Consider the following 26,886-nt stretch of genomic DNA (forward strand, 5'->3'; position numbering starts at 1 on the left):
CGTAATCATGATCATTTGGTACTTTCACTTTAATATATATGATCACGACAACAGTCATCTTTGGTATTTACATCAACACCGGCAAATGAGGACAAGTGGGGCCGATGGCGCGATATGACAGCCTCGCTTCTGTCAGTCTGCCCCAGGGCAGCTGTGGCTACAACTGTAGCTTTGCCTCCACCAGTGTTTGAATGTGAGAGTGAATGAATAGTGGAATTGTAAAGCGCTTTGAGGGCCTCGAAAAGCGCTATATAAATGCAATCCATTATTATTATTATTATTATTATTATTATAAGTGCAATACGGAAATAATTGTGTTTTTCGTTTTTGTATAGACACACACACACACACACAACTTTATTGTAGTTTTGTATTATTCTTTTGCACTGAGGATTGCATCTTAATTTCGTTGCTCAACTAATGAAATCATTAGAAAGTTGTATAAAGCAGATAACCATAATTTTTATAGTATCATTTTTACAAATAAACGATTATATTAGCCGTTTTCCACTTTGAATTTCTTAGTTATGATGATACAAAATAATAATAAAAAAAACACGAAAAAGCGTAGGTTTGTGGCACTTTATTTTGAATGTAATGTGATCGACTTCCGGTACGTCCTGGCTGCTCCCGGCTGACTTGGCGCAGAAGAAGTAGTGCTCTGACGTAGCTTACCAACGCTGAGCTGCTCGTGCTGATGCTGCAGTTGCTAGGGCGCGTGGAGCAGACAGCGGAGAACAGAGGTGAAGTAAACAAGCGCGAGAGGATATGACTACCTAGTGTTGATTAATCACTGAGAATTAAGAGGGTTGGTCGACAGGGGTGCAAAAAAGACAAAAGCAAAACAAAACAAAAAAACCCAACCGATATTATTTCTGTTTGAATGATTCCATTGATTTACGTCCAAGACAGCCAAGTGTTTCATCATGCGGCTGTATTAGTGTAGCTTAGTCCTTTGGTGCTGCCACTGTTGTTCTGTTAAGCGTCTTAAAACACTTTAGACTCTTTCCTTATTCACAAGAGGCCACCACAGCGATGTTTGAGTTGGAAGATTATAACGCCGATGTCCTTCCTGACGAAAAACAAAAAAACAAACAAAAGCAAAAGAAAACAATAAGTAATCACCTTTTTTTGTCAATATTGGCCTCAGTGACAGCTATCAGCAGATTTACCAGTGGCAGTGACCAACATTGTACCACATTAATTTTGCACAAACAAAATGTTTAAAAATTGTGTGACCAAGACCAGAAAAGACTATACAATATAGTTATTTTGAAAAAAAATTCTTGTTTTCATAGCATAAAAGTGGTAAATATGGTGTTAAATAAATAAAATAGCTATTTCACAGCAGGTTCTAACCTTGCACATCGTCCACAAATGTTTTTCTTCTGAATAATGCTGACAACACCTCAGGGGCACCAAAGGCATGAACCCAAACACAGATTAAATGTATATACCCAACAATTATTTCATACATTTATTGAGGGGTTTTTCTTCTTCCATATTGACTTGAAAATGTTTACAGAAACTGTACCAAGCAGATGCATAGCAATGGAATCAAAGGCAATGTCCATTGAATGCAAAACACAATACCATAAAAATGATGCAAATATTAATGCGATACATGTAAGGATTGTTTTTTTGATACAAACTACAGATTACAAAAACATAAATGAGATCTTTTCATATGCGCTGAAGCAGCGCTGAAAATACAGAATGAGTATGTCGACATTTCAGCACGCCTGTACAGCGCGAGTAAATAACACGTGCACATTCACGCAACACACACACATCACTCACTCCACCGTCAGGGGATGAGACGACAAGAAACAAAAAAGTAATATCCAGCGTGCTTCAGTGTGTTTTTTTTCTTCAGTTTTTGATTTGTGTTTGAACAGCAGAATCTGGGGTTTGTAATATTTCATGTCTTGCAGACAGACAGCTAAATGCAGAGTCCATACTGAGGTCAAATGATAGTGGTACAGTGACTCCAGTCAGCCACTGTAACAGATGCCTCTGTAAGTTCAGCTCCAGTGATTGTAAGACCCCAGAATGAGATTTGTTACTGGTGTAATTGTGCAAGCAGACAAGTTCCACGTCAGCCCACTTTTAAGTCAGCTGGGACTGATTCTTTTGTGTTAGCGTTCCCATACAGATAGTCCAAAGAGGAGGATTGTCAGCTATTTTCTCCTCGTGAGTCAGGTTGGGGGGAGCGAGGGTTACAATAGTGTGCGATGGATTGTTTACAAAACGACTGTGACTATTCATAAGTGCAACAGAGATTAACATATCAAAATAACAACAGGATAAAAAAATTGAAGCAATAAAAACACTGAAAGCATCTAAAAGCTACATCCTATTGCACAATTAAAAGGTATGATACAAAAAGAGGATACAAAGTCATGAGACAACAATTGGTATTGCATACAAGGAAAATGTTTAAAAAGTTGCTTTGTCTTTTAAGACCATTAATTTGTTTACAGAGCCCACTCTCACTTTACTCGATAGAGCAAAGGGGGAGTAACCGAGCGCTCGAGTGTTGATTGTTTTTTCATCGCCTGTTTAAGTTTAGAGACCAATCTTCGTCTTGGTCGCAACAGACACGTTTAGGAAACACTGATTTCAAATTCATTCAAAGTGCACAAATAAAAAAAAAAAAAGAATTAATGTACCACTATGAAACTTCAAACCAAGATTTAAAAAACACAAAACAAACAATGCAGAAACAGAAGCCAATGAAAATGCTGCATAGCTGGATTCCATTTAAAGCAATGCCATCAGAAGGACACACAGGAGCGGGACAGACCTAATTACTGTACATGATCAGACTCTATTGTTGGTTTGTGACATATTCCATAGCTTCCTCGTGCTGATTCAGAGCAGAGAGCTCCACACAAAATAAAATAATAAGTGCTCTCTAGATAGTGTTGCCGGGCCTGTTAGAGGGTCCAAGTTTACACATGCGTGTCACTGGGTTCGCTGGCCAAGCTGCCCCCCCGCAGGTAGATGGCTGAACTGGACTTGGGCCGGTTCTGACTGTGACTTTGACCTCGGGTAGAGCCATTGTTGTTAACTTCTGGCCCCCGGGTATCTGTAGAGATGACCCATGTGGTGGGTCGCCACTTTTTCAGAGAATAAGGGGTTTTGACGCGCTTCTTGATCTTATCTCCGGTCCCCAACGCTCCATCTGGCTGGACTAAACCATCTCCTGGAAAACAGGGTGGAACAATGATTAATGAGCAATGTAGCAACACCTTTGTGCATGAAAATCATTAAAGAGACCATGAAAAACTACACATTTTGATAAGGACCTTCTTTTCTATTAACCACTGATTATTAACTGAATTGCTGGATTAGACATTTAATTTCTAAAATATTCTAAATGAAACAAAGAATAAAATATAATGTTTCTTATTTTGACCAACAATTCAGTTTAAACTATTGATTTCTACATTTCACAAGCCTCTTTTTTCCAACATTATTATTATTATTTTTTTTTTAATAGATAAAAAACTACTGATAATAAATCCAATAACTGGAGCACAAAAAAGAAGAAGAAGAAAAAAGAAGAATGACCAAAATCAAAGCAGCAGAAGCAGCAATTTTGACTGTGTAACCTACAAAAAGCTTTGGACCCTACATTTCCCATAATGCAACAACACTCTCTGTGCCTAGTAAACATTATGTCTTTCAAACTTCATGCTTCCATTATATATTGCAGACATCTGTTATGAGCAAATTGACTTTCATGTGCATAGTTAATAACGGATGGATTACAATTAGTTATAATACAATTTAGCAACAGAGGGCTGTTTGAAGTACTTTATTAAATGAAATATGCCAAACATTTGTAGGTTCCAGTTTGTCAAATGTGATTATTAGATTTAGTCTAGTGATACTCTGGGGCTTCTTGCCAATTCGTTTTATCTGCAGTCAAATTAACACTGAATGTATCTACAATATGTGTGGTTCAAAGCCCGAAATATATATAGACACTAGGGCTGCCACGATTTGTCGACTAGTCACGATTACGTCGACTATCAAAATCGTCGACGACTGATTTAATAGTCGACGTGTCGTTTGAAGCTTTGTAAGATCGCAAAAGACGCAGGAATAATAGCAGGATTTAAGAGTGTAATAACGGACTGAAACAGAAGATGGCAGCACAGCATGTACAAGGATGCCAGCTGCCGTTAAACCCCGAAGAAGAAGAAGCAGCTGTGTCCCAGAATTCATAGCGCGGCCCAGCTTAGTTTCCAACAATGGCGGTAGCTAGTTAGTTTTAATATTACTCTTATTATTCTTTCTGGGTCACAAAATAAACGTTTAACATATTTTCAGGCGAGAATGTAGCTGTGTAAACCTCAAATATCTGCTCAGTTTATCAGGACACCACATATTTTCAAAAGCGCTCCGACGTTTTCGGAGACGTCTGTTACCCACTAGCTCGATAGCTAGCCGGGGGCTAGGTCACTAGCGCCGTGAGAACACCGGACTCCCAGCAAATTGTTTTCAAACCCACCGCCGTCTTTCGCGACTCAGGTTAAATATATATGAGTCACTTAGATAAATTAAAAATGTTATTGTTTGGCTTTTTTTTTAGTATTTTATTTGTTCCTGAGTAAATCGGTTTGGCTGAGATTAAAGTTATAGTTTTTACACAGCTGAATAAACGTCAAGCAGACAGCTGATTATCAGAAGTGTGAGATGCTGGAGAATATACTCCGGTGTCCTGTTATATTTTAGATAGCAAGGAGTTTATTAAACTTTACCGAAACAATCTGCAAATTTCATTAAAATTGAATAAACTATCATCTTGTCTTTATTTTTAGTTAGCACCTTAAAAGCTTAAAGCTGTAAGCTAATGATAGTTATATAAGAGCAGATGCTGCTGGTGCAATAAGCTGTAGTTTTATGTCCAGTGGATGATGATCTGATTAGTCGACTAATCGCATAAATAATCGGTGACTAGTCGACTATCAAAATAATCGTTTGTGGCAGCCCTAATACACACACACACACACACACACACACACACACACACACACACACACCTTTGTGCTTCCAAAAACAGTCAGTTTAGCAACAAATTGGATTAGCTGCCACTGAAAACAGCCCCTCATGGAGATGTACCATTTCTCCATGTTCAGTAATATTTAATATAAACAACAGAGACCTGCTCTGTTTGGAAATTACTGAACCCTCTGAGAAATTTAAGAGTTGTTTTTAGACAATTAAACTGCAGTATGATCCAATGGGCCAATACAACTACAGAATACTTGCAAATGATTTTCACCTAGTGAGGCCAGGTCCTGTGTTGTGAAGGACAGATCCAGAGAGTTAGGTCTCTCTGGCCTACGGGCTCTGGGCTGCCTGAGCAGGGCCTCTCCTCTCATGGTGACTGGAGCTTCCCCCTGGGGGTCTGTTGCAACAGTGCCCGACAGTGAGCTTTCTCCTGGGGGCACCGTAGTTTCCCTGCTTGTCCCCTCACTGCTTCCCTCTGGCTCGCCTTCATCACTTTCTCCGCCGCTGTCGCCATCCCCCTGGCCATGCCCCGTGTTGCTGTTGTTGTTGTTGGTGTTGGGTCGGGCCGAGCGGAGAGCGGTCACATTCGTGGACGCGTCTCTTTGATCAGGCTGCTCTCGTTCTTGGCTCAAAAGAGGCTCGTGTTCATCGGGGCTCGCTGTGATGACGCCGAGGGACAGCCGGCTGTCATCTGACCTCAGAGCTCCAGATCCATTGTGAGTTATGTTGGAGCCTCCAAAACCTGTCGCTCCACCTGTTACTATGGATGAGATCCCAGCACTGATGTGACCATTGACAGTGCCGTTAATGGCTGCATTGGCATGTGTATCCCGTCGAACAGGTAAGTTGTTTGTGCCTGTGCCTCGGTGAACCTCTCCAGCCGAATTTGTGCCCGTAACTGTACTAATGTTCATCTTTGTTCCCTCCACCTGGCGCAGGTTGGACTTTCCTGAGCGCCCAAACTTAAACCTTAGTGAAGAGGAGGAGGATTCCTTCTTGACAGGCTTGTTGCGCAGGGGCAGACTGGATGGTCTCTTGGGCAAGTTTTGCTGCTTGGGCAAGGGAAAGATGGTAGGGGGCATTGTGGCAGCAGTGTCTGATGTACCGGAGACCTCACTCGCCATCTTTATAAGTGGATAAAGCAGGCTGGAACTGCCAGGACTAAGTGGGTCTGGTGAGCAGAACTGCTTCTGGGAGTGCTCCATTAAGTTCTCATCCGAGCTCTCCTTCAGGTTTTTGTCTACTTCTTTAGGGTCCAGCTTTGTGGTTTCCAGGTCTTCTTGGGTAAGATGTAGGCACACGGGCACTGTGGTGGCCCCTGCGAGTCCCTCTGACTCAGAGATGATAGTGGTAGTCGTAGTAGAGGCTGAAGGGCTACCTCTCATGCCCATGCTGGTGGTGCTGCTTTCTGGGCTGGGCAGACGGGCGTTTGCTTGCTGCTGACGCTCCTGGTTGATGGAATTCCTGTTCCTCTCTCCGGTCCCAACCCCAACTCTACCAGTCAAAGAACTAGTTGCATCCACCTGCGTGTTCTTGGCTACACCTTCATGCTCTTCAATGTACGTAGACGAATGGTCTGTGTACGGGCCAGACTTTGGCGTCATGCGATTTCTGGATCAAAGAAACAGTGTTGAAAACCTCAGCAAGATCATTTGAAACAATGAATACAATGACAGGATGTGGCTTTGTTGAAACATACCTCTCGTTGTGCAGTGTAGTGGACATGGGGTTGAGTGTAGGGCTGACAGACTTGGAGCGGTCCCATATGAGGAGCAGCTCCGCCAGACGCTCCTCAGCGCACTGAGCTGTGAGACGAGCCTCTGCGTCCTGGTCCCAGCAGTCCTCCATTGTCTCTTTCAGAGATCGAACCGCCTGGAAAACACAGCATATTATGGCTATTAACTACATGACTAGTATCAACAATATCAACACTGCAGTGCTTGTAATAGAAACACTTTCTGCATTTTGTCATTTATCCCCTAAGCTGGAGTAACTTTAGAAAATGAACTCTCCACCTGCAACACACACAGAGAAATTATAAACAATTGGGGGGTTTGGTGGTTTGCTTTGGACTATGTAATCAAGTGTATGTCCAATTGAACCAAACCCAGAGCTAGGTTTCTGGAAACAGTGGTCATTTCGACTGCAAATTTTGATTTTGTTTTATTCATTCTTTTCACTAAAACTTCTAAGTTCTTAAAATTTTAGTGAACTAAGTATCATAAGACTAAGAGATATCATAAGACTAAATCTAAAGTTATCAGTTGATTTTTAGTGTTTTTACCGGTGAGATTAGCTTCACAAATTGTCCTTGATATCAATACGTCTACTCTTCTCTCCTTCTGAGCACTGGCATTTTGTTGCATTTTCATGGGCTGAGGCCATCCTCCCAGCCTGTTTGTTGGGAACAGATCAAATTGTGCGTGTCTGACCTTACTGAGATTACTTCTGATTGGATCGCTTCCAAACTCGTCCTGCCTTTCTACACAACTTCATCATCTTCACCATCCACAAGTATTTTTGTAAACATTACTAGTTTTTCCCTCACACATAAACAGGATTTTGGAGCTACAGAAAAATTAGCTTCTGAACAAATAAAGCCAGGGTAAACATCTTTGGAAAAGATTGATGGGGAAAAAAATATTTTGCTATATAGCCAAGCTCCAAAACAGACTATTTCTAAGCTTTTTTGTTTGCGGAATTGTTTTGCTATCCTGTTACAATGTGGCAGTATTCTCAAAGCATTCTCATTTTAGCCCTATTCCCTACATACATACGCACCAGACTGTTCTCTTTCCAGGCCTCAGGGAATTTAGGCCTTTGCTTCTCCCTGGATACCAGAACTTGCATGTCCTCAAATGTTGGGTGGTTCCCTGCTTCCGCCTGGAAGGCCATCTGGTACTCTGGCACAGACTCTCCTAGGGATAAGCAGGGACAGGAAGAGAAAAGCCTCGTTTTAGATGTCTATGACATATCAGAAATACCCATTAAGTTTGTTAAAAATGCACCTTTCACCTGGTGCTTCCTTTCCTGAGCATAACACAAGTAGCTTTACAGTCTTTTCTATATTTAATGTGTGCCTTTTTCTTATTTTGTATACATTTTGTCTGTTTGCTATTTATTCCTGCTGTCTTACTATTTATATTTTACTCCTGCACAGTTGGTGTGCAGCACACATAATTTCGTTGTACATGCAGAATGACAATAAATGGCTATTCTGTTCTATTCTTAAGTTGCAGTCCCACAGTAGGAATGACTTAACACAAAGCAGATATAACTCACCAGGGAAAAGGTCAGTACATCTCATGAAGGTCTCCCAGTAGACTAGGCCTAGGGCATACATGTCCACCTGCTTTAGTGCTGCCTCACAGTCCCTCAGGTTCACCGCGCCCTCAAGCACCTCGGGGGCCATGTAACGGATAGTCCCCACCTGGAAGACAAAGAAGGTGTAAGTGGGGGTGTGGTGGAACTGTTAAACTGTCCAGAAATACTGTAACACCGACACAGGTGGGTTTTGTTTGCTGTGGATGTAGTTGGATCACATTATTAGATCTCATAATCTCAGCTTTGACAAAATATCAGCAGGCTATATCTTTGCTGACAAAGTGCTAAACTAAATGAATGCATATATGCCAGAAACCACATTGACTGTTTTCTATAGAAACATAATCTCCTGTAGCCTATAGCCTCTCCGTGTTTAGTTCAGTAGCCATGCCATTTTATTTCATCTGAACTTGATGCTTGTAAGATGCAGTCTACTCTTTGCTGTTTGCTGTCTACTCCCGTTTTAGTAAGCAAATACAGAGACGTGCTTAACCCTGCCTGCCTGCCTCTGCTGCTGTCTTTCTAGTAGACTACACTCATCAATACAGGTGCATCCTCTGCTTCCTCCTGAACACTCACCTCACTTATAGCGGCGTTTTCCTCTTCCCCGTGCCGTGCTGCTCTGTTCCCTGTCAGCTTCATGGAAAGGCCAAAGTCGATAATGACACACGTGCCATCGGCTTTGACGAGGATGTTTCGGCTGTTCAGGTCCCTGTGTGAAACCGCTGGCTTATACAAGTCTTGAAGGGAGAATTGCAAAATTTAGGCTAATTTCTTTTTCATTAAGGATGTTAGCATGTACAGTACTCCCAAAACCTCTCAGACAGCACACTCAAGCAGGTTTTGTGGGATTTGCTAATGAATGATAATTGATTAAAAAAGGCTTCATATATGCATAGATTCAGATTTCCCTCATTACTCACTGTTCAAAACAAGCTGCACTATTAACAGACAACTAAATCCTCTAATATAATCTACAACAATGGGATTAAGATCATATCAATGGCCTCCACTTGCAGTATCCTTCTGTCCAGCAGAGGGTGCACTGAAGACTGCTGCAAGCTGTGGAAGTCACCACAGCTATGTGCTGCCTGCTATTGATGTGCAGGACCAATGGGGGGGCGGGGGGGCAAGAGATTCTGCTGTTAGCTGCTGCACAGAGCTAACAAACACCAGCTCCCTCTGTCCCTGTTGCCTGTGACTTTAGCCCCCTCTGTCTTTTTTCCTTTGCAAAATAATACAAGTTTATCTTGTTTGTGCTGCAAGTTGGGCTTACAGTCTCTCTTACTCACAAAAAGTATTAGTGTACCTTCTTTCCCATGCCATTTCTTAAAAAAGAAAAAAAGGAGGGCCAAGTGTAGCCAATCAGTCTGAGGTTTGGTGACTTGAGACTCTGGCTCCAGCGAGCTCTACGCTACAGGGATATTCGCATATTACCTCAATTCCTATCTCTCCTCTCTTGTTTGTCTCCCTTTTCCCCTCTCTCTGAGGCTAGCTTGAGGCCAGTCTATAAATACCCATGGCTGGGCGTGTGCTAAGTGTGTACGTGTGTTTTTCAAAATGCAGGGATATACAGCACTCTAAGACAAATTGACCCACGTGCAGCTGCAGTGTGCCGCAAGTAAGACAGCTGAAAGTACTAGGAACAGAGCGGAGAAAGAGAAACACAGGCTATCCAAAGCATTTCTTTAAAAAAACAAAACAAAACACAGCAACAAACTAACTGGGCTAAAAACAAAGATACTTTCCCATTTCCCACGACAATTCTTTAAATGTGTTTGTGCTTCAGTAACAGGAGAAAGCGGCAGTCTTGGTAGTAATTAACTCTAAATCTCTCTGTGTAGCTCACCTCCTTTAAAGAGCTCGGTGTGCAGGTAGGCCAGGCCGCGGGTGACAGAGTGAGCCAGTCGGCAGCTGCCCACCCAATCGTTGGTCTGGATGTTCAGGTAGCGACTGAGAGAGCCCTGAGAACCACATGGAGGACAAGAATATAGAGGACAAAGAAATTAAGATGGTGTAGGATGCAGAGTTTCACAGTGTAACTGAACCAAACATCTTATCACTGCACTTCCGTCGAGTTTTGAGGCAACTGCAGTGATTTTATTGTTCTGCAGTAGAAAAGTCATTTATGATTTAGATGAAAAAAATCTGGCATAAAGTTATGACATCTTATGATAGGTATCAGCAACAACTCTATGAAAACTGGTTAGTGGAAATTATATTGGATATTATTAATTTCCTGCTTCAATTATCTCCATCAGTCTTGGCTGGGCCTAGTGCACCAAACAACCCCCCCCCCCCCCCCCCGCCCCCTCCCTCCCAACACACACACATTTAATTTTTTTCTCTCAGAATCAATCACAAGGCAATTTGTGCATCCGTTACTACAGAAAATTACATTACATCTGTTCATTTTAAATTGATTATATTATCATTTACTTGAATGCATTATGTGTCCCAGTCTCCTGTCCTGGACTGCACTGTGTTTCCATGACAATGTGTATTAGGACTAATGGTTATCATAAATTAGAGGTTCCTTTTATAGGCTGGACTGCAAGTCAGCTGACTAGTAATTAGCTCAAGGTTTGGACAACAAGCATATTGAGCTTTTTGCTAAGTACACATTAAAATTGAAGTTGAGTTCCTAAGAGTAGCTTTCAGCAGTCAGTGTTAAGGTTCTTTTTACGTGCCTCTTTTTAACCTACTCAACATTTTTTCTCTTCTCTGCTACATTTTGAGAATGGCTGGAAGCACACTTCCAATAATGACACTGAAAAAACAGGATAAGTTAGCCATTTTTGTTTGCAATAAAGACATGTTAGATGTTGGTTGTGGGAGATTTTACATAGACTGAAGAGGTTTTAATCATCTTCTCATGCTGCTACTTCAAATTACTATCTTCCTATTGGCAAAACAAAGGTGGCCTTAACTGTGAAACACTGACAGGAAACACATTCAAATTATCAAGTGTGTGTCCACAATTTTCTCTCAGTGAACCTGCTTTAATATGTCCAGATGTTATGGAGGCACTATAAACAGCCAGTGTTTATGTTACCTTTCTAGCTGGAGAATGCCCTTTAATTGGCTGAGCTAGTGTGAGGAGAATTATTGATGCTGGATGCAGCATGAAATCGTATTACAGTTGCTGTAATTATTGACTGACTTCCTTATTAAAACGCCATGAGTTTGATTTGCTGCACCAGCTGTGTTTGCTTCTCCCAGAATTCTGTAGTATTAAATTAAACAGGCGTTGTCAATCCTCCATTACTCAAAGCTTAACAAATAGTTCAAGGAACAGCAGGTAAAAAGAAAAAGAAAACACTCTGTATGCTGAACACACATGCTTCATGTATAACACTTACATGGGTACTGCTTCCCCTGTACTCACATGTGGGTAGTAGTCCATGACCAGCAGGTACTCTGTGCGTCCCTCTGGGCCCGTCCGCTCATCGGCTGCCACGAACCGAGAAATGTTATCATGCTCTAGCAGCGGCAGCCGGTAGATAGAGCATTCGTTGAGGAAGTTCTGTCTGTTGGCTGCAGTAAACACCTTTACGGCGACAGGCCGCTCATCCAGAGAGCCGCAGTACACAGCTCCATATCTGCCACGCCCAATCAGCTGAAAGAGGTGGTGACAGCAGACTTCTTTGACATTCTAGACCTTTGGTACTTGTTTGTCTAGTAAGAGAATATCTGAATGAAGCGGTAATTATGTCTGAGTTGGTTTGAGTCCTATTACAGAAACACTAGCACACAGAAAAGACTTTTTGCAAACACGAAAGAGCCAAAAACAGAAACGGTAACAGAGGTAGGTACGACAACAAACCCAGACAGGCAGGGAAGAAGACAGATAGGAAAGAAAGTAAATTACAGGCAAACAGCAGAGTTAAACAGCCAAATCATTCAATTAGAGAGCTGAAAAAACAGCAAGCCATTAAGCCCCAAACAGTCTGGCTAAAAAGTCATCAGCAAGAGGTTAAGAACTGAATTTACCAGGGCATTTATTTCTGGGCAATTTTCATCTCCAAACATTCGTGCCTGGTTATAAAATCTACTGCGGGAAACAATGGACCCTGTTTTGTCTGAGTAAGGTTTGCTGGCTTTCTAGCCCTCAGTTTAACGTGAAGGAACATGTGCCTGCGTTTGATAAACTGCAAGGACAGTGTTCTGAATTCAACTCCTGCCTGAACAAAATGTCACTCTCTCTCTCTCACTGACTCTGAATTTAAACCCACTGAACAGATGTCAGAAAGAGGAGAAAAACATGCCTGCACCAGTGTCGTTGGGTCATTATGTTCATATCTTATTTCTCTCATGAAAGTACACAACGGAAATTGTATTTTCTAGCTGTTGTTCATTTTAACTGGCCTAACATATACTAACACACACACACACTCGCTTCTTTTTTGTGGGACAATCAACTGCTGTGACTCTTGGATCTATTTACTATCATTTTGTGATAAGGTGACTAAAAGTAAAGAGTTTGCTTATGTCTTTTAAAGAATATACTTTATGTACTAAAATGTAAGATTGAATGTTTTATTTCTTCTCCTAAAAGGTCAGTTTGAACCTTCGGGATCCCCGACAGCCGAAAACTGAATGTTTTAGGTCAATTAGTAGTTACTGACACAACTACACATATTTTTTCAGAATATTTAAGTGTTTACCTCTTTGAAATAAATGGTGAATACTACTAAGGACAAACTGGCAGGTTGATAACCAATCCTAGCTTTAAAAGGAAAGCTCATGCTTGCCATACACCACAGTGGGATAGTGCACTCAGCATGAGTCACAGACTGAGAGTCAGGCTGAAAAATGCCAGAATTTCATTTGAGGAATCAGGTTGTAAACAACCAAAAAATAGCCCGTGTTGCTTTGGAAATTTCAGCATATTGCAGAAATTGAGTTTGTAGGAAACTGAACTATGATGATGACATTAAATGGAAACATTTTAATAAGTGAAACTGTGATTTTGAAATTTTGCTGCCATCCTGCTGTCTCCCTGGACTTACTTTAATCAGATCCAGCATTAATTTGTATTCCAGTCCTTTGTTTATATTGCTAACGTGGCTGCATCCAAACTCTGCCGACTTCCTATCACATTATGAGCTCTCCCTCTTTAGTATCAGGATTTCAGGATCCTGTGACAGTGTAAGCACATTTCTATTTTTGTATGCCTGCCCCTGTCACTGAATGCCTCCTGTTGTGATCAGATGATAAAAGTCACATTGAAATGACAAACATAACCAGAATCCTTGATGTATTTTGAGTGCATTTTTGTTTTCTCCTTTCTCTTTCTAGCTTAGAGTCTCTGTACTCTCAAAAACACACTACCTTGTGCAGAGATGCTGGAGAAGCAACATCATCTCTTTAAAGAAAAAGAAAAAAAAAAAAACACCAGTATAAAGGCCTCAGGATTTGGAGGAGAAAAAAAAGAAGAAGAGGGATTTACTTTACTATTTTCACATACATCCCTATTGTACCAATTAAAAACTAAGAATAATGTGCTGTGTGGAACCATGGCAGTAATCTTACTAAATCTAGAGTATTTAAATAGCTGGACAACAATTCAGTCATGGCTGTATTTTCTTCCTATTGGCTCATTTGATCATGTTGAGCTGGCACATCCCACCGCTACACTAAATACTCTGGCTCTTTCCTGGGCCAGAAAACAAACTGATTCAACTTATGAAAGATGACTGCGCAGCTCCAAACTAAATATATTCCAAGTCACAGCTCCTGCAGCCACAAAAGAGGACAAGGAGTCTGATGTGCGCACTGACCTCCAGCAGTTTGAGATTGTCCAGGTCCAGAGAACTTTCCGAACCCGCAGCTTCCATCATATTCAGATTGTGAAGGCCTTGTTTGCCATTTCCTATAATACACAGGATACAAAAAACACAAATATATAGACACATTTATGTGTATGAATGTGAGAGTGAATGAATAGTGGTATTGTAAAGCGCTTTGGGTGCCTTGAAAAGCACCATATAAATCCAATCCATTATTATTATTTAAGCAAAACAACAGCTCTGATTTAGTTCATCAAATTCTACCAAAAAACATTTAAAAAGCCTTGAATAATGAATTCTCTTCCTCACACCTTGGCGTCATGGCAACTCACCATGCATCATGCGGTAACCAAAGAAGGCTGCTGCAGCTACCACAGCCAGCACGGAGACTGTTGCCAGGGCGATAATTACCGTCTCTTTGTAGCCCAGTGTGGGAGGATCTACAAGCAGATGAAAACATTGTAAATAAAAGTAAAAATCAAACTGTGACCTTTCTGTTATATTTGGGCCTGAGGCTGGGGGTTAATGGTCAAAGCCACTCTCTGGCCTTTGATTTCTAAATAAGAGTCAGAGGAAAGAAATGTACTACAGCTACACCCAGCTACCAGTTCTAAAAGGTACAGTCTGATGCAATGGAGCACAAGAGATGTGCAATACAACAGTATTGATTCATTTATGCCTATAAAAAGGGTGTAAATCTTCACGAGCATCATCAGATAAAAATACAAACCATTACCATTAAGAAGATTTTATTTAAATCAGGTGATTAAAACAACATAACTGGACATTTTCACAGGTTTTTTTTTTCCTTTTTACCACGGCATAGCTTAGGGTTTTATCTCTTTATGAAGCGCCTTGAGGCGACTTATGTTGTGATTTGGCGCTATATAAATAAAATTGAATTGAATCTCTACTGTAATTCTAAACTGTAATTACATTCAGTTAAATTTTATTTAAATTTTATTTATACCACACCAAATCACAACAACAGTCACCTCAAGGCGCTTTGTATTGTCAGGTAGATCCTACAATAATACAGAGAAAAACCCAATAATCATATGACCCCCTATGAGCAAGCATCTCTGAAAACATTAGAGCACTTATGCAAATATGTGATGTCTTGATAAATCGAGCAGATATTTGAAGTTTACACAGCACCATTCTCGCATGAAAATATCTTAAAAGTTTATTTTGTGACCCAGAAGGAGTAATATTTCAAACTCCGCCACTCTGTGTTCCTCCGCCACTGCCTCATTTGAGTTTTGGACAAAATGGATTCTGGGATATTGCATTTCATCATTTCGAGCTGATTGGAGACCAAAACAGCCAATCAGATTTTTTTGCACGAAGTCTGTGATTGGCTGGTTTTGTAGCACAAATATAACGTGTAGAGAAAGAGTTGAACGTGCACGGGCAGAAATGTTGAGAGCGCAAGTAACACATTGCGAGCGAGCGCAAATGCAAAAACTGAGCAAGCGGGGCTGCTATTGTGTGTGTGTATGGATAATAGCAAACACTGAAATACATTTTCAGCAATGAATTTTGTTCACTCAAATTTAGCTTTTCTTTGCTCAAAATAAATTTCTCCTCAAAATGCAACACTTGCACCTGCAAATTTTTTTTTTAACATGTGCTCAATTTTTTTTTACGTGCGCTCAGAATAGTGGCACAAAAATAACGCCATACACAACCAGTAGTAGTAAGATATACTGGAAAGTTTGTTTTACTATCAATTATTTTTAAATCCTGTTTCCATCGATGATTGTTATCTGTACTTGTACAGATAATTGCTTCTATCACATACGGGCACAAGGACACACATTTACGCACCAAGCTGAACAGTGGTGCAACACATATTCCAGCAGGGTTTTTTCTTCTTTTCTGCTCTTGTGCTGAAGCAGCGTGCCAAAATACAGGTAAGAAAACACAGCTTGTACTAAAAATGGATGTATAATTTAAGGAAATGCATTCACTATTATAATTTCATGTACAACAGGATTGTTTTTCCAAATACCCCTATACTGGTGGAGTCCCACAGAGGCTATTTTATTAATTGCTGTCTGGAGCACTGTGAAAAACATTGTTTTTCCTCTTCTGAGGTTACGCCCACACTAGCCCGGATAGATTTGAAAACGCTGCACGTCCACACTACCGTTTTTGGTCGTTTTCACAGAGTTGCGCGTCCACATTGAAATGGCCAAAAACGCTTACGTTCCAGTAAGTGTTTTCGGCCAGTAAGAAGATTCAACCTGCCTCATTTCGGTCTGCCACTTATTTACTTTCCGGCTCTTTGAAATGTCATGGCAAAATATCGAGGAAAAGCACAGAGTTTTTTTAAATAGACTAACAATGAGGTGGAGTTGTTGCTGCGAGTAACACAAAAGTACAAAGTTGCAAAAGCAAGTGAGAATTAAAGAATTTGAGGAAAAGCTATCTGTAGCATGTACAGACTGATATTAATCTTTAATAGGGCTGTCAAAATTGCCCTCCGCTATCTTAGTTTAATTGGTCACATGACTGCATCACATGACTAACATGCGTCAATGTTTTAGAAATTCTCCGTTTTCGCTGTCTACACTGCGATGCGAAAGCACAGTTTTCAAATGTATGTTTTCGAGAGCATTTTCAAAACGCTGCGTTTTCCATGAGCGAAAACGCCGTCTCAGTGTGGTCGGGAGGCCAAAAGGGAGAGAAAACGGACAGACGGAAGGACGTAGCCTTACTCACAGATGTAATCATAATATTAAAGATAAACCATTTGCAACTCTATAACACACATTTACAAAATGACAATGCTGCACCACATGCTGGGTTACGTTAGCAAGACAGGTAGCTGAATATTGTTTTAAAAGCTGTGACAGAAGACAGATTAAAGATGAGAGGAAAGCAGAAATACATCAAAATAACGAGACCAGTGACTAGCTGTGCTCTTAACTACATTTCACATCTCGGATAATGCTAATGAGGGAGTTGTTGATGGCAAAAGGGAAAAACGTACACTGCATAAAGGCAGAACAAGCAGCCTGTTAAGGACTTACTGGATTGCTGCATTACAAAACTTTTCATAGTATAATTATTTATTGTGTTTGCTCTGTGGTGTAATGTTTGGCTGTTTGTTTAATTTCTTCTTTCTTTGTATTCTATGAACAGAAGAATATAAAGGGGCCCATTAATGCTTAAATTATATTGGTGATGACTGATGATGCAATTGGAAACCAAAAGGGAGGTAGGGGTGCACAACAAATGGAGATTAGCAGGTTAGTGGTGTTAAACTCAGAATCTCCTGTGTCATAAAGTTGGCTTTTTTTCACCATGGTAAATTATAGAATTTCAAGAGTTTCTGTAAAGAGGAGTGGGCCAAGTAGTCTCTGCCGCATACTAAAATCATGTTTTGCTTCAGGATCAAATACGTAACTTACTTTTTACTCAATGACTGCAAATTCAGCAGGAGATCAAATATTTTTCATTGATCCTTTGATTTGCAGCCAGCTTTCTGCTAGGGATACATGTACAAGGTGATGCCTGCTCTAGCATGCAGCCATCACCGCATGCAGCATAAAATAAATAACTTGTGCGATAAATATACAGATTAACGATTTTCTGCAGCATTAACATCTCATCCTACTTATAAAAATGCTGCAAACTGGTATATTTTCTATGCTGTTCAATAGATTTTTAATACCATTTTATCCTCATCATCTGATAATAACCCTGATTGGAGTAGCTGGCACTTATAGGAAAGATTTTTATGCTTACATCTATTTTTATGCTAGTGCACCTGGAGCCAGAAGTAGACTGACCGGCTTAACAGAGAAAACTGATAACCACTGTCATGACGCACATCACCTCTAACTGAGGGTTTAGGTTTTGTCGAGCCAGCTAACACAGTGTTTAGCTGTGTTTAACATTGTTCCTAGAATAACATTTCACACAACTTTGCATTAAAAGGTACAGTCAATCGTTTTTTGAGTTTATTAATGGGGAAAAAAATAACACTATAAAAAATGGCAAGAATTTCAAAGCAATGTTTGATGATCTTAGTATAATACTTTGGCTAAATAAAAACAATTACTGCTGCTTTGGTAAAAGCAGTAACTCTCGCTCTAAAGTGGTCTACAAAACAAGCAGATTTTAAACATACTAAAAAAGTACGTTGCAATTTTTCTTCCTTCCCAAATAGCAAGTCACCCACCGCACACAACTATCTGAATGCAATTTTAAGTATTTGTGTCTGAAAATGTTTGGGTGTGCCGTAAAGAAAAGAAGAGCTCAAATAAAACAAACATGAATGGCCCAGGGAGCAGTTTATGAAGAGAGAAACAGAGGATGTGTGGGAAGTGAATGTTAAAGAGAAAAAGAAAATATGTAAAAAAGAGAGAATAGTAGGCAGATGGTCGGCTGTTTTTGCTTACCATAACAGATAAAAGCAGTTAGCTGAGATGGAGACAAGCAGATATTAAATATTTTAACACTCGCACCCTCACATATACTACTACTGTGCACAAACAGTGGAGAGTCCACAAACACACTTTCTTGCATCTGTTACAAAAGTCAACACAATGGATATGTCATGAAACACACGTATTTTATAAATAATTGATGGCTTCCAGACCCTAAGGGCAACTCTGACTGACATACTACAATGAGCATGGATGTACACACTCTAGTGCGCACACGTGGGGGGTTGACTAGGCTCGGCTGAAATGCCAAGGTCACAGAGTTCATAATTAACAAGAGTGTTTTACAGGAAGTCATGTGACAGAACATACCAAGAGACTGTTAGAATCTCCCAACCATCCCAGACAGTGCCAGCTCTGCTGCCTTAAGAACATCAAAGAGGCAAAACTGAAATACAGGAGCATTTGCATTAAGCTTTAAAAAAAAAAAAGGAAATTTATATTTCACCATTGAAACTTATGTGACAGCTGTAGTCGCTAATTAAAGCGCATCTTAAGATTTTGATGTGATTTTGATGTTGACGAATTAAAGTAGTTTTAAAGTAGTTCACTATTTGGTCAGAAAAGGGGTAAATTCTCACACTGGAGAAATGAAAATTAGCAAATACCCCTAACCAGGGCTCGCAAAATCTGTAATAAACTCTCTTTTCCAAAGATGAGTGATTCCTCAATCAGATACAGGGCTCGCAATACGGGCTAGCGATTTTTCCAGTCGGGCTACCAAAATCTCTCTCTGCCCTGCCCGTCGGGCTATCGCAGGAAGGAAAAATATATGTCAATGCTTTTGCATTCTTTCAGAAATGTAGCTGGGTAATTATGTCATTGGCATCGGTGAGCCACTGTCAATATGTGACATATTGAAATCCAATTGAATTTGTGCTTGTTTTTTTGCTTTCACTTTGCAATCACGTGAACTGTGTATAGAGAGCGACAGCACTGATTGGTGAGTGATGATAATTTGTGCACCAATTCCTCTGACATCGTCTTATTAATCGTTAGCTTACTACGCAAACATGACAAGTGAAATCTCCGGCAGCAAGCTTAAACATGTGAGAGGTTGATCACGCAGAGAATCGCTGAGGGTTATGTGAGTGCGTGTGTAAAAGCAGCAGGATATATATTTTAGTTCAGCTGAGCCAAATAAGACAGGTCAGGGTGAAGAAGTGACAGCCAAAGAAAAGCTTACCACAAAACAGAAAAGTTATGACAAATCAGACTATAAGGCAAAAAGAAAGTGCAGCTTTATGGTTTCATGGACAAAAGAATTTCTGTGGCTGCGATATGACGAGCTAAATAACCAGGGCTGCACATAAGTGGTCCGCAGGTGCGCATTCGCTGTCAAAATAAAAAACGCGCACAAGATAAGAAGGTGCAACGCGTGTTTGCGTACATACGATTTTCTGGAAGAGGACAGACATTTGTTTAGAACTCTTAAAGATGTCGAAGAAGCAAGCTCCTTTAAGCAATTACTTTGGTTTTCCTCCACCTCCAAACAAATGTCAGAAGTAGTCCGAACCACAAAAGAAGCACGTATTCTCGGAAAAGTGGTTGCAGGAGGTGAGCTGGCTTCAAACAAATGATGAACGCACAGAGATTTGGTGCAGAATGTGCCGTGAAAATCCCACTCTAGTGGACAAAAACAGTGCTTTTTATATGGACGCAAACACGCGTTGCAACTTCTTATCTGGTGCGCGTCTTTTATTTTGACAGCAAATGCGCACCTGCAGACCACTTATGTGCACCCGTGTAAATAACATAATGTTCTGCCGGGTGTGTTGTTGGTTTTCTCTCGATTTCTGAGTCGACAAGCGCCTTTGTTACTGGGACATGTAATTTTAAGAAAGGCCCCCATTAGAACCCATGAGAAATGCAAGAAATGCATTATTGCTCAGTCTGCAATATCTTTACCGGAACAAACACCAACTGCAAATAACATACTAAAAATAAACCTGGAAAATCTGTTTAGAACAGCGTACTATGTTGCAAAGAGTGAACTACCACTGGCAAAATTTAGCAGCCTTTGAAAACTTCAAAAAGCAAATGTCCTAGATCTTGGTTCCACTTGCCTCTTACCCGTGACTTCAGTGGAAATTCAGGATCTGACACAGACTGATTCATGTTCTACACAGTTCTTACAAGTTCATAGAAATTTCTGTTCAATTAGAACCAAGTATTTGAGTTGATGATTGTAATTTTTATACAATGTTGTAATTTGTGTTTCAACAATTTTTTGATTAATGTTTTGTTTCCGTTATAATAATATACTTTAATGTATAATATTATAACGGAAACAAAACATCAATCAAAAAATTGCTCTGTTTTTTATTCGGGCTACTTAAATTTATTTTGGGCTACCAAAAACTGAAGAGTCCCTGCCCGAAGGGCTACCAGGGACTTTGAAATTTTGCGAGCCCTGCCCCTAACCCTAACCCACATAGTGGAAAGTCAGAAATCATGTTATTAGAATTATAACTTTTATTTACTTAGTGGTCAGAAGTTCAACAAGACATAAGAACTAAATTCTAAATCATCTCACCATTGAGTGAATATTTGGACGAAGTTTGAACGAGGTTTCTCCAGGAGTTGTTGAAATACCTTGTCCGGGAGAATGTGACATACATAGGAGTGTATAGATAACTTAAAAATGTATCTCCAGCCGCAGGTGAATGAATAATTTTTGCAGTCTTTCCAATTTTTCTCTTCTACGTCTAAATCTATTTCATTTTAGTAACTAAATTAAAAAGTGCCGATATACAAAGGTGATGCACTGTCCCTGCTCCTGTATTGCAGCCACAGCCAAAATACATTCAGAAGGTAAGATGAGTGCTGAGAACCCAGCTCAGTGGTAGGAATAAGATCTGAGCTATCGATACATATGCTACCAGATCAGATACCCAGCTAGAATAATATGCTGGCCACAGGAGGAGACCCAATACTACTGATGTCAAAACATAAAATCTCCTCACAATATAGAGGCTTCTACCCAAAGTCCAGCGGCAGAAACAAGAAGGATGAGAATTATTGCCAGAGCTACAATCCAGGAAGAAACACACAAATACATCAAGAACATGGGTCCACAATATGAGCTCCTCCAAGAATGGCTCAGGCAGAGAAGACAGATGGTGATGAAGAAAAGGAGGAGGAGCTATCATGTACCATTGACAAAGGAAGTAGCTGACATCAAGAAAACCTACAACTAGCTAATAAAGGCCCATCTAGAGGACGCCGCGGAGGTTCTGATTATGGCAGCACATGAATATGCCCTAAGCACCAGATCCATAGAGACAGGTCTTTCACAGCCAACATGACAAGTTACAGCCAGTGAAAAGTACTGAACTGGAGACAGTTGAATACTTTGTAACAGGATGTAAGATGCAAGCTGGGACATTGTACAGGCACAACCAAGAAGCTGGGATAGTGTAGAGTAGGGCTGCTCAATTAATCGAATTTTAATCGCGATTCCGATCTGGGCTTTCAACGATCATTAAAAATGACTGAGTCGATTATTAGCCCCTCACTCATGCTTTACTGCTCCGTGTGGCAAATCGAGCGCAACTCTCTGCATTTCGAACACGCATCACAACAGTTAAGAGGACCCGAGGGAAGCTCGGAAAGCTAAGCAGGAGTTATTTGGAGAGGAGAGTGACTGCCGTTGGTTGAAAAGAGAGGTAAAAAAAACTTCAGTGGTGTGGAAACATTATGGGTTCGCGGAGTCAGACGTGGATCAAGTAGACACAGTGTGTAAACTTTGCTACAGTGTCGTAGCTGCACCACAGAGCAACACTGCAACGTTCACTAAACATAGATGTTTACATTTTTCATTTATTTTTTATATTGCAAACATTTGTACTGTTATCAGTATTTGCACACTATGTTATATTATTTTTTGACAATCTTTAAAACCATTTTTCAATACATTGTTATTGTTAAATAAATATCGTCAAATAATCGAGATCTCAATTTCAGTGAAAATAATCGTGATTATCATTTTTGCCATAATCGAGCAGCCCTAGTGTAGAGGAACTTCTGTGCTGCCAAATGGATTAGACATCCCTAGTCCTGATGGGAGACGCTGCCGAAGGTGGTTGAAAACAACAGGGCTAAGGTCCTGTGTGGACTTCTTCAAGTTCCAGATAGGGCTGCTCGATTATGGCAAAAATGATAATCACGATTATTTTCACTGAAATTGAGATCACGATTATTTGACGATATTTATTTAACCCTTTAAGACCTACTATAGAACCAAGTCCACCAGAGCTTATATTATTTTTTTACATGCTGTAGTGCCATTTGTGGGAGCATTTCAAGTTGCTATACATCAATACAACTGTTATAGCCCATATTTTAATAATATGTATGCATTAAGTCCATAGTAATTACATAAATTGCAAAAAAGTGCAATAAACTACAAAAAAAATTGAAAATCGCTTTTGTTTTGTTTACATATATTTCTACTTGGAGAAATTTAAGAGGCTTATCCCTCAAAACTTTAAATACAATAAAGTTGCAAAAAATAGTTTACAACAACAGGAAATTTATTTTGAGTGTCTTCATAGTTTTATTTTGGAGATACAGCAATTTTTATATACTGCAGGAAAAACAAAAAACAATCCTATGATGCAAATTTGCAAAGAAAACAGCAGGTGCATCATTTCACTGTGGGAAGTCTTACGAACAGCTGATGGATCGGCAAAGCGTGTTTCTGGAATATTATGTTTTTGTTCCTGCAAGCGCTTTTTATGCAATTTTTGCAAAGCTATATGTGGAACGAAACCGTGACCGAGGACAAGCTGATGGCATCAGATGTAAGTACAACTCCTCCGGTTTCATATGCAAAACAAATTATTGCGCTAGCTTACACGGTTCAGGTTCTACAGGGATTTAAAAATAGTTACGCAAAACGGAGCGTGCTGCTCTGACCGGCTTTAAAGGGTTAACAATGACTTTAAAAAAATAATATAAAATAGTGTGCAACACCACTGAAGTTTTTTTTTTTTAAACTCTCTTTTCAACCAACGGCAGTCACTCTCTCCTCTCCAAATAACTTCTGCTTAGCTTTCCGAGCTTCCCTCGGGTCCTCTTAATCAGCGGTCTCCAACCTTTTTTGCGCCACGGACGGTTTATGCCCGACAATATTTTCACGGACCGGCCTTTAAGGTGTCGCGGATAAATTAGGGAGGGGCTAATAATTGGCTCAGTCATTTTTAATGATCGTTGAAAGCCCAGATCGTAATCGTGATTAAAATTCGATTAATTGAGCAGCCCTAGTTCCAGACAAGCAGTTGCTGGCCATCCAACCAGTTGCTGGCCATCCAACCAGACAGAGTAGTGGTTATCAGCACAAGACTGCAGTTATCATAGATGTGACAATCCCAGCAGACAGAAAAACAGAGAAGTACCAGGAACTTGAGAAAAAACTGGAGCAGAAGTGGAAGCCAAAGGGCAAAGTGGTGCCTGTGATAATAGCAGCATTAGCAGCTGTAACCCCTAAACTGAAAGAGTGACTTCAGCAGATTCCATCACATCATCCAAAAAAAAAACCAAAACAGTGCAGTCCAGGAAACAGCAAATTTGTGAACCCTCAAACTCCCAGGCCTGATAGAAGACCTGAGCTTGAGAAACACACACATGGCATACAACTAAACCCTGAATTGGGACCTCCTGTATCAATAAATGCGTACATTCTCTGTAAACTTCTAACTTCAGTAATTTTAAATAAAATGATGAATTCCAAAGCTTTACTTAAATTTCTGTACCTACAAGTTTCTTCACTACACGAATAGGCGTTAAGCCAATCGCCTGTTTTCTAACTCGTCTCAGTGCCTCTTACCTAGACCTTAATGTCACTCTTGAATCTTGGCCTAAGATCATTCAGACAGCCAACTGATTCAAACCATTTCCTACTTCTAACAACACAAGAGTACGTCTGCCCAGACATGCCGAGAAATAACACCGTACTGAAAACGGAAACAGGATTTAGAGTTACAATACAACACAAACTTGAGTTTCCAGCAGCATCAATTTTTTCCCCTACAATTTCTTTTCTTTGTCATCTGTCTACACAGTTGAACAGTCACCGGCACACCCACAGACAGACGGATAAAGCAGACGCCATGTAATCCGTGGAATGCAGAGAGACGACATGGATGGTAGGAAGCGTGTTTGTGTGTAGGCAAGGGAGATGACAAGCTGCTGTTGCCACCGCCCCCACCTCATGCTCTTTCATTCACGGGTCAACCTTGAGAAGAATTAACAATTAACAATTTATCTGTTTGCTTTGTCTGACACCTTTCACAGTATTCAGTCACGACTTAAACCGAATCCCCTATCAACCACTGTCATGGTCCTTTAGGGGTTATAATCTACACGGCTCCTAAGAGTGGATGTGGACAATACTATAATGTCATTTGTTGTATCCAGTTCTTCATCTTTCTGATCCACCGTTGTCAAGGTTTTCTAACTGGTGACAATTGGAAAGGTCATCTCAAAGTCCCTGTTGCTAAATGATATAGCAGACTAGCAAAGGGGGCTAGAGAGAGCAATAAGTAGGTGTAGCTATGGCAGCCCTTTTTTGTCTATCTAGGACTAAAAAAAGTCAATGTAACAATTAATAAAACCATAAATTTGGATCAGATCTGACTTTAGGTCAACTAATTTGCATTCACTGGCTAGAGGAAGACAAGACCTTTGGCTTGAAATTCACAACACTGACAGCATGTTTAGTATTCAATTTTATCTTCTGTAATCTCTCACAGGTGGCTGGGCGTGAGGCTAAAAGGTAACGGGGGTAAGAGAGTGTTCTTACGTATGGGTTGCGCAGTGGTGGGGCTTGGCAGCGGGAAGTCCTCTGTGAAGTTCACATTGCACATGTCACTGCCACAGCAGCAGAAGTGGTAAGTCCCATTCTGTATCTGTGGAGGCAAGTTGGTAACCACACAGCGGTCATCTCGGCATGCCTGGTTGTCGCCTAGGTGAGTCCAGCAACCTGAAGAAGGGTAAAAAAAAAAAAAAATGTTGGAGAAACCCCGCCCAAAAAACGTATTAACCCCTCAGTTTTAAAATAACAGTTATTGAATGTGACAGCACAATTGGGTCAGATATAGTGAAAGTAAAAACTAATTTCAGGGCTCTAGAGTGCGACCAATTTGGTCACAAATGCGACCAAATTTTTCAGTGGTGCGACTAAAAAAAAAAAAAATTTGGTTGGACCTGTGCGACCAAATGTTTGGGTAGCAAAAAAAAAAAAAAAAAAAAAAAAAAAAATCTGCAACCTTCCCTGTGGTCAACAACAGACACATTTTGCCCCTATTGTGGACTAAACCAATCAGAGCTAGTAAGGGGCGGGACCTCTCTGATTGGCCGTGGTCCAGTTGAAAGTGCAGGTGGAAGTGGGAGGTGAGTAGCTTGAATAAAGCGATATCAATTCATTAAATCCTGAATCGACTTTTAAATATAACTGTGTTTTGCCAGAAACGCCAGATTCTCAGATTAAAGCTCACAAAACCATTTCAACAACAACCAAACAGCAAATGAGAGCAGGTACAGGGATTCCACACAAAGACGTAAACACAGAGGACCGACGCATCAGAATCAACTTTGTCTTTCTCAGGCGGCCCGTAGACGGACACGCTGTCGGAGCTTAGCGATCCTGATGCGTCCGGTCCGCGCTGTGTTTACGTCTTTTTGCGCTGATTCTGAGCTGCAGGTTTTGTCTCTCCAACCAAAATTTGCCGAGCCAGCAGCAAAAGAAGCAGCAAACTGCGCTTCACATTTGATCAATGTCGTCATGAATTTTGCTGTTTTGCTTCCACGACTATTAAAATCACACTTCATGCACAGCTAGCTCTCTCTCTCTATCTCTCTCTGTACTTCAAGAACAGTTTCCCGTCTCCAATCTCTGTTTTCTGTATTATTCATTCACTTATTGCCCACCAGTCTACCGTTGTTTACAGCGCTGTGGCTGCTGTCTTTTTCTTTTCTTTTTTTCACTTAAATGACCCCGGACAAGAAAGCCTATTTTTTCTGTTGTTCAATACTGAAGAAATCTAAACTTTATATGCAGAACATTGTAGAATATTTTTAAGGTTATCTGCTATAAAAAGCCAGACCAGGAAAATCTCCTTCATGTTTTTCTGTGTTTTATTCTCAGTTACTTTCACACAAAGGCATCTGCTGTGATGTTCACAATTCTGATAAATGATCAGAATTATAATATTTCTGACTGTCTGAGGCTAAGTTGAATCGAATCGGGACTTTGAAAACCGGAATCGAATGGATTATAGAAATCA

At 40.4% G+C, this 26,886-nt stretch overlaps 1 protein-coding gene across 1 annotated transcript in view; it reads right to left on the minus strand.

The window, feature by feature from the left end:
- Positions 1–1,270: 1,270 nt before the first annotated feature.
- The window catches only part of LOC146681491 (bone morphogenetic protein receptor type-2-like), a 40,798-nt gene continuing 15,182 nt past the window's right edge, over positions 1,271–26,886 (minus strand). Inside the window, exons 3-13 of the mRNA XM_085447974.1 lie at positions 25,404–25,583; positions 14,474–14,581; positions 14,133–14,224; positions 11,738–11,968; positions 10,199–10,313; positions 8,929–9,089; positions 8,308–8,455; positions 7,807–7,943; positions 6,725–6,897; positions 5,297–6,636; positions 1,271–3,208 (exon numbers count right to left, since the gene is read on the minus strand). Of these exons, the coding sequence (XP_085304100.1) occupies positions 2,955–3,208; positions 5,297–6,636; positions 6,725–6,897; positions 7,807–7,943; positions 8,308–8,455; positions 8,929–9,089; positions 10,199–10,313; positions 11,738–11,968; positions 14,133–14,224; positions 14,474–14,581; positions 25,404–25,583 (2,939 nt within the window). The 3' untranslated portion in view covers positions 1,271–2,954. The remainder of the gene's footprint in view (positions 3,209–5,296; positions 6,637–6,724; positions 6,898–7,806; positions 7,944–8,307; positions 8,456–8,928; positions 9,090–10,198; positions 10,314–11,737; positions 11,969–14,132; positions 14,225–14,473; positions 14,582–25,403; positions 25,584–26,886) is intronic.

This window comes from Copadichromis virginalis, linkage group LG23, assembly GCF_057382275.1.
Source record: "Copadichromis virginalis isolate Kocher_CV1m ecotype Utaka linkage group LG23, C_Virginalis_male_GT1.1, whole genome shotgun sequence".
Lineage (NCBI taxonomy): Eukaryota > Metazoa > Chordata > Actinopteri > Cichliformes > Cichlidae > Copadichromis > Copadichromis virginalis.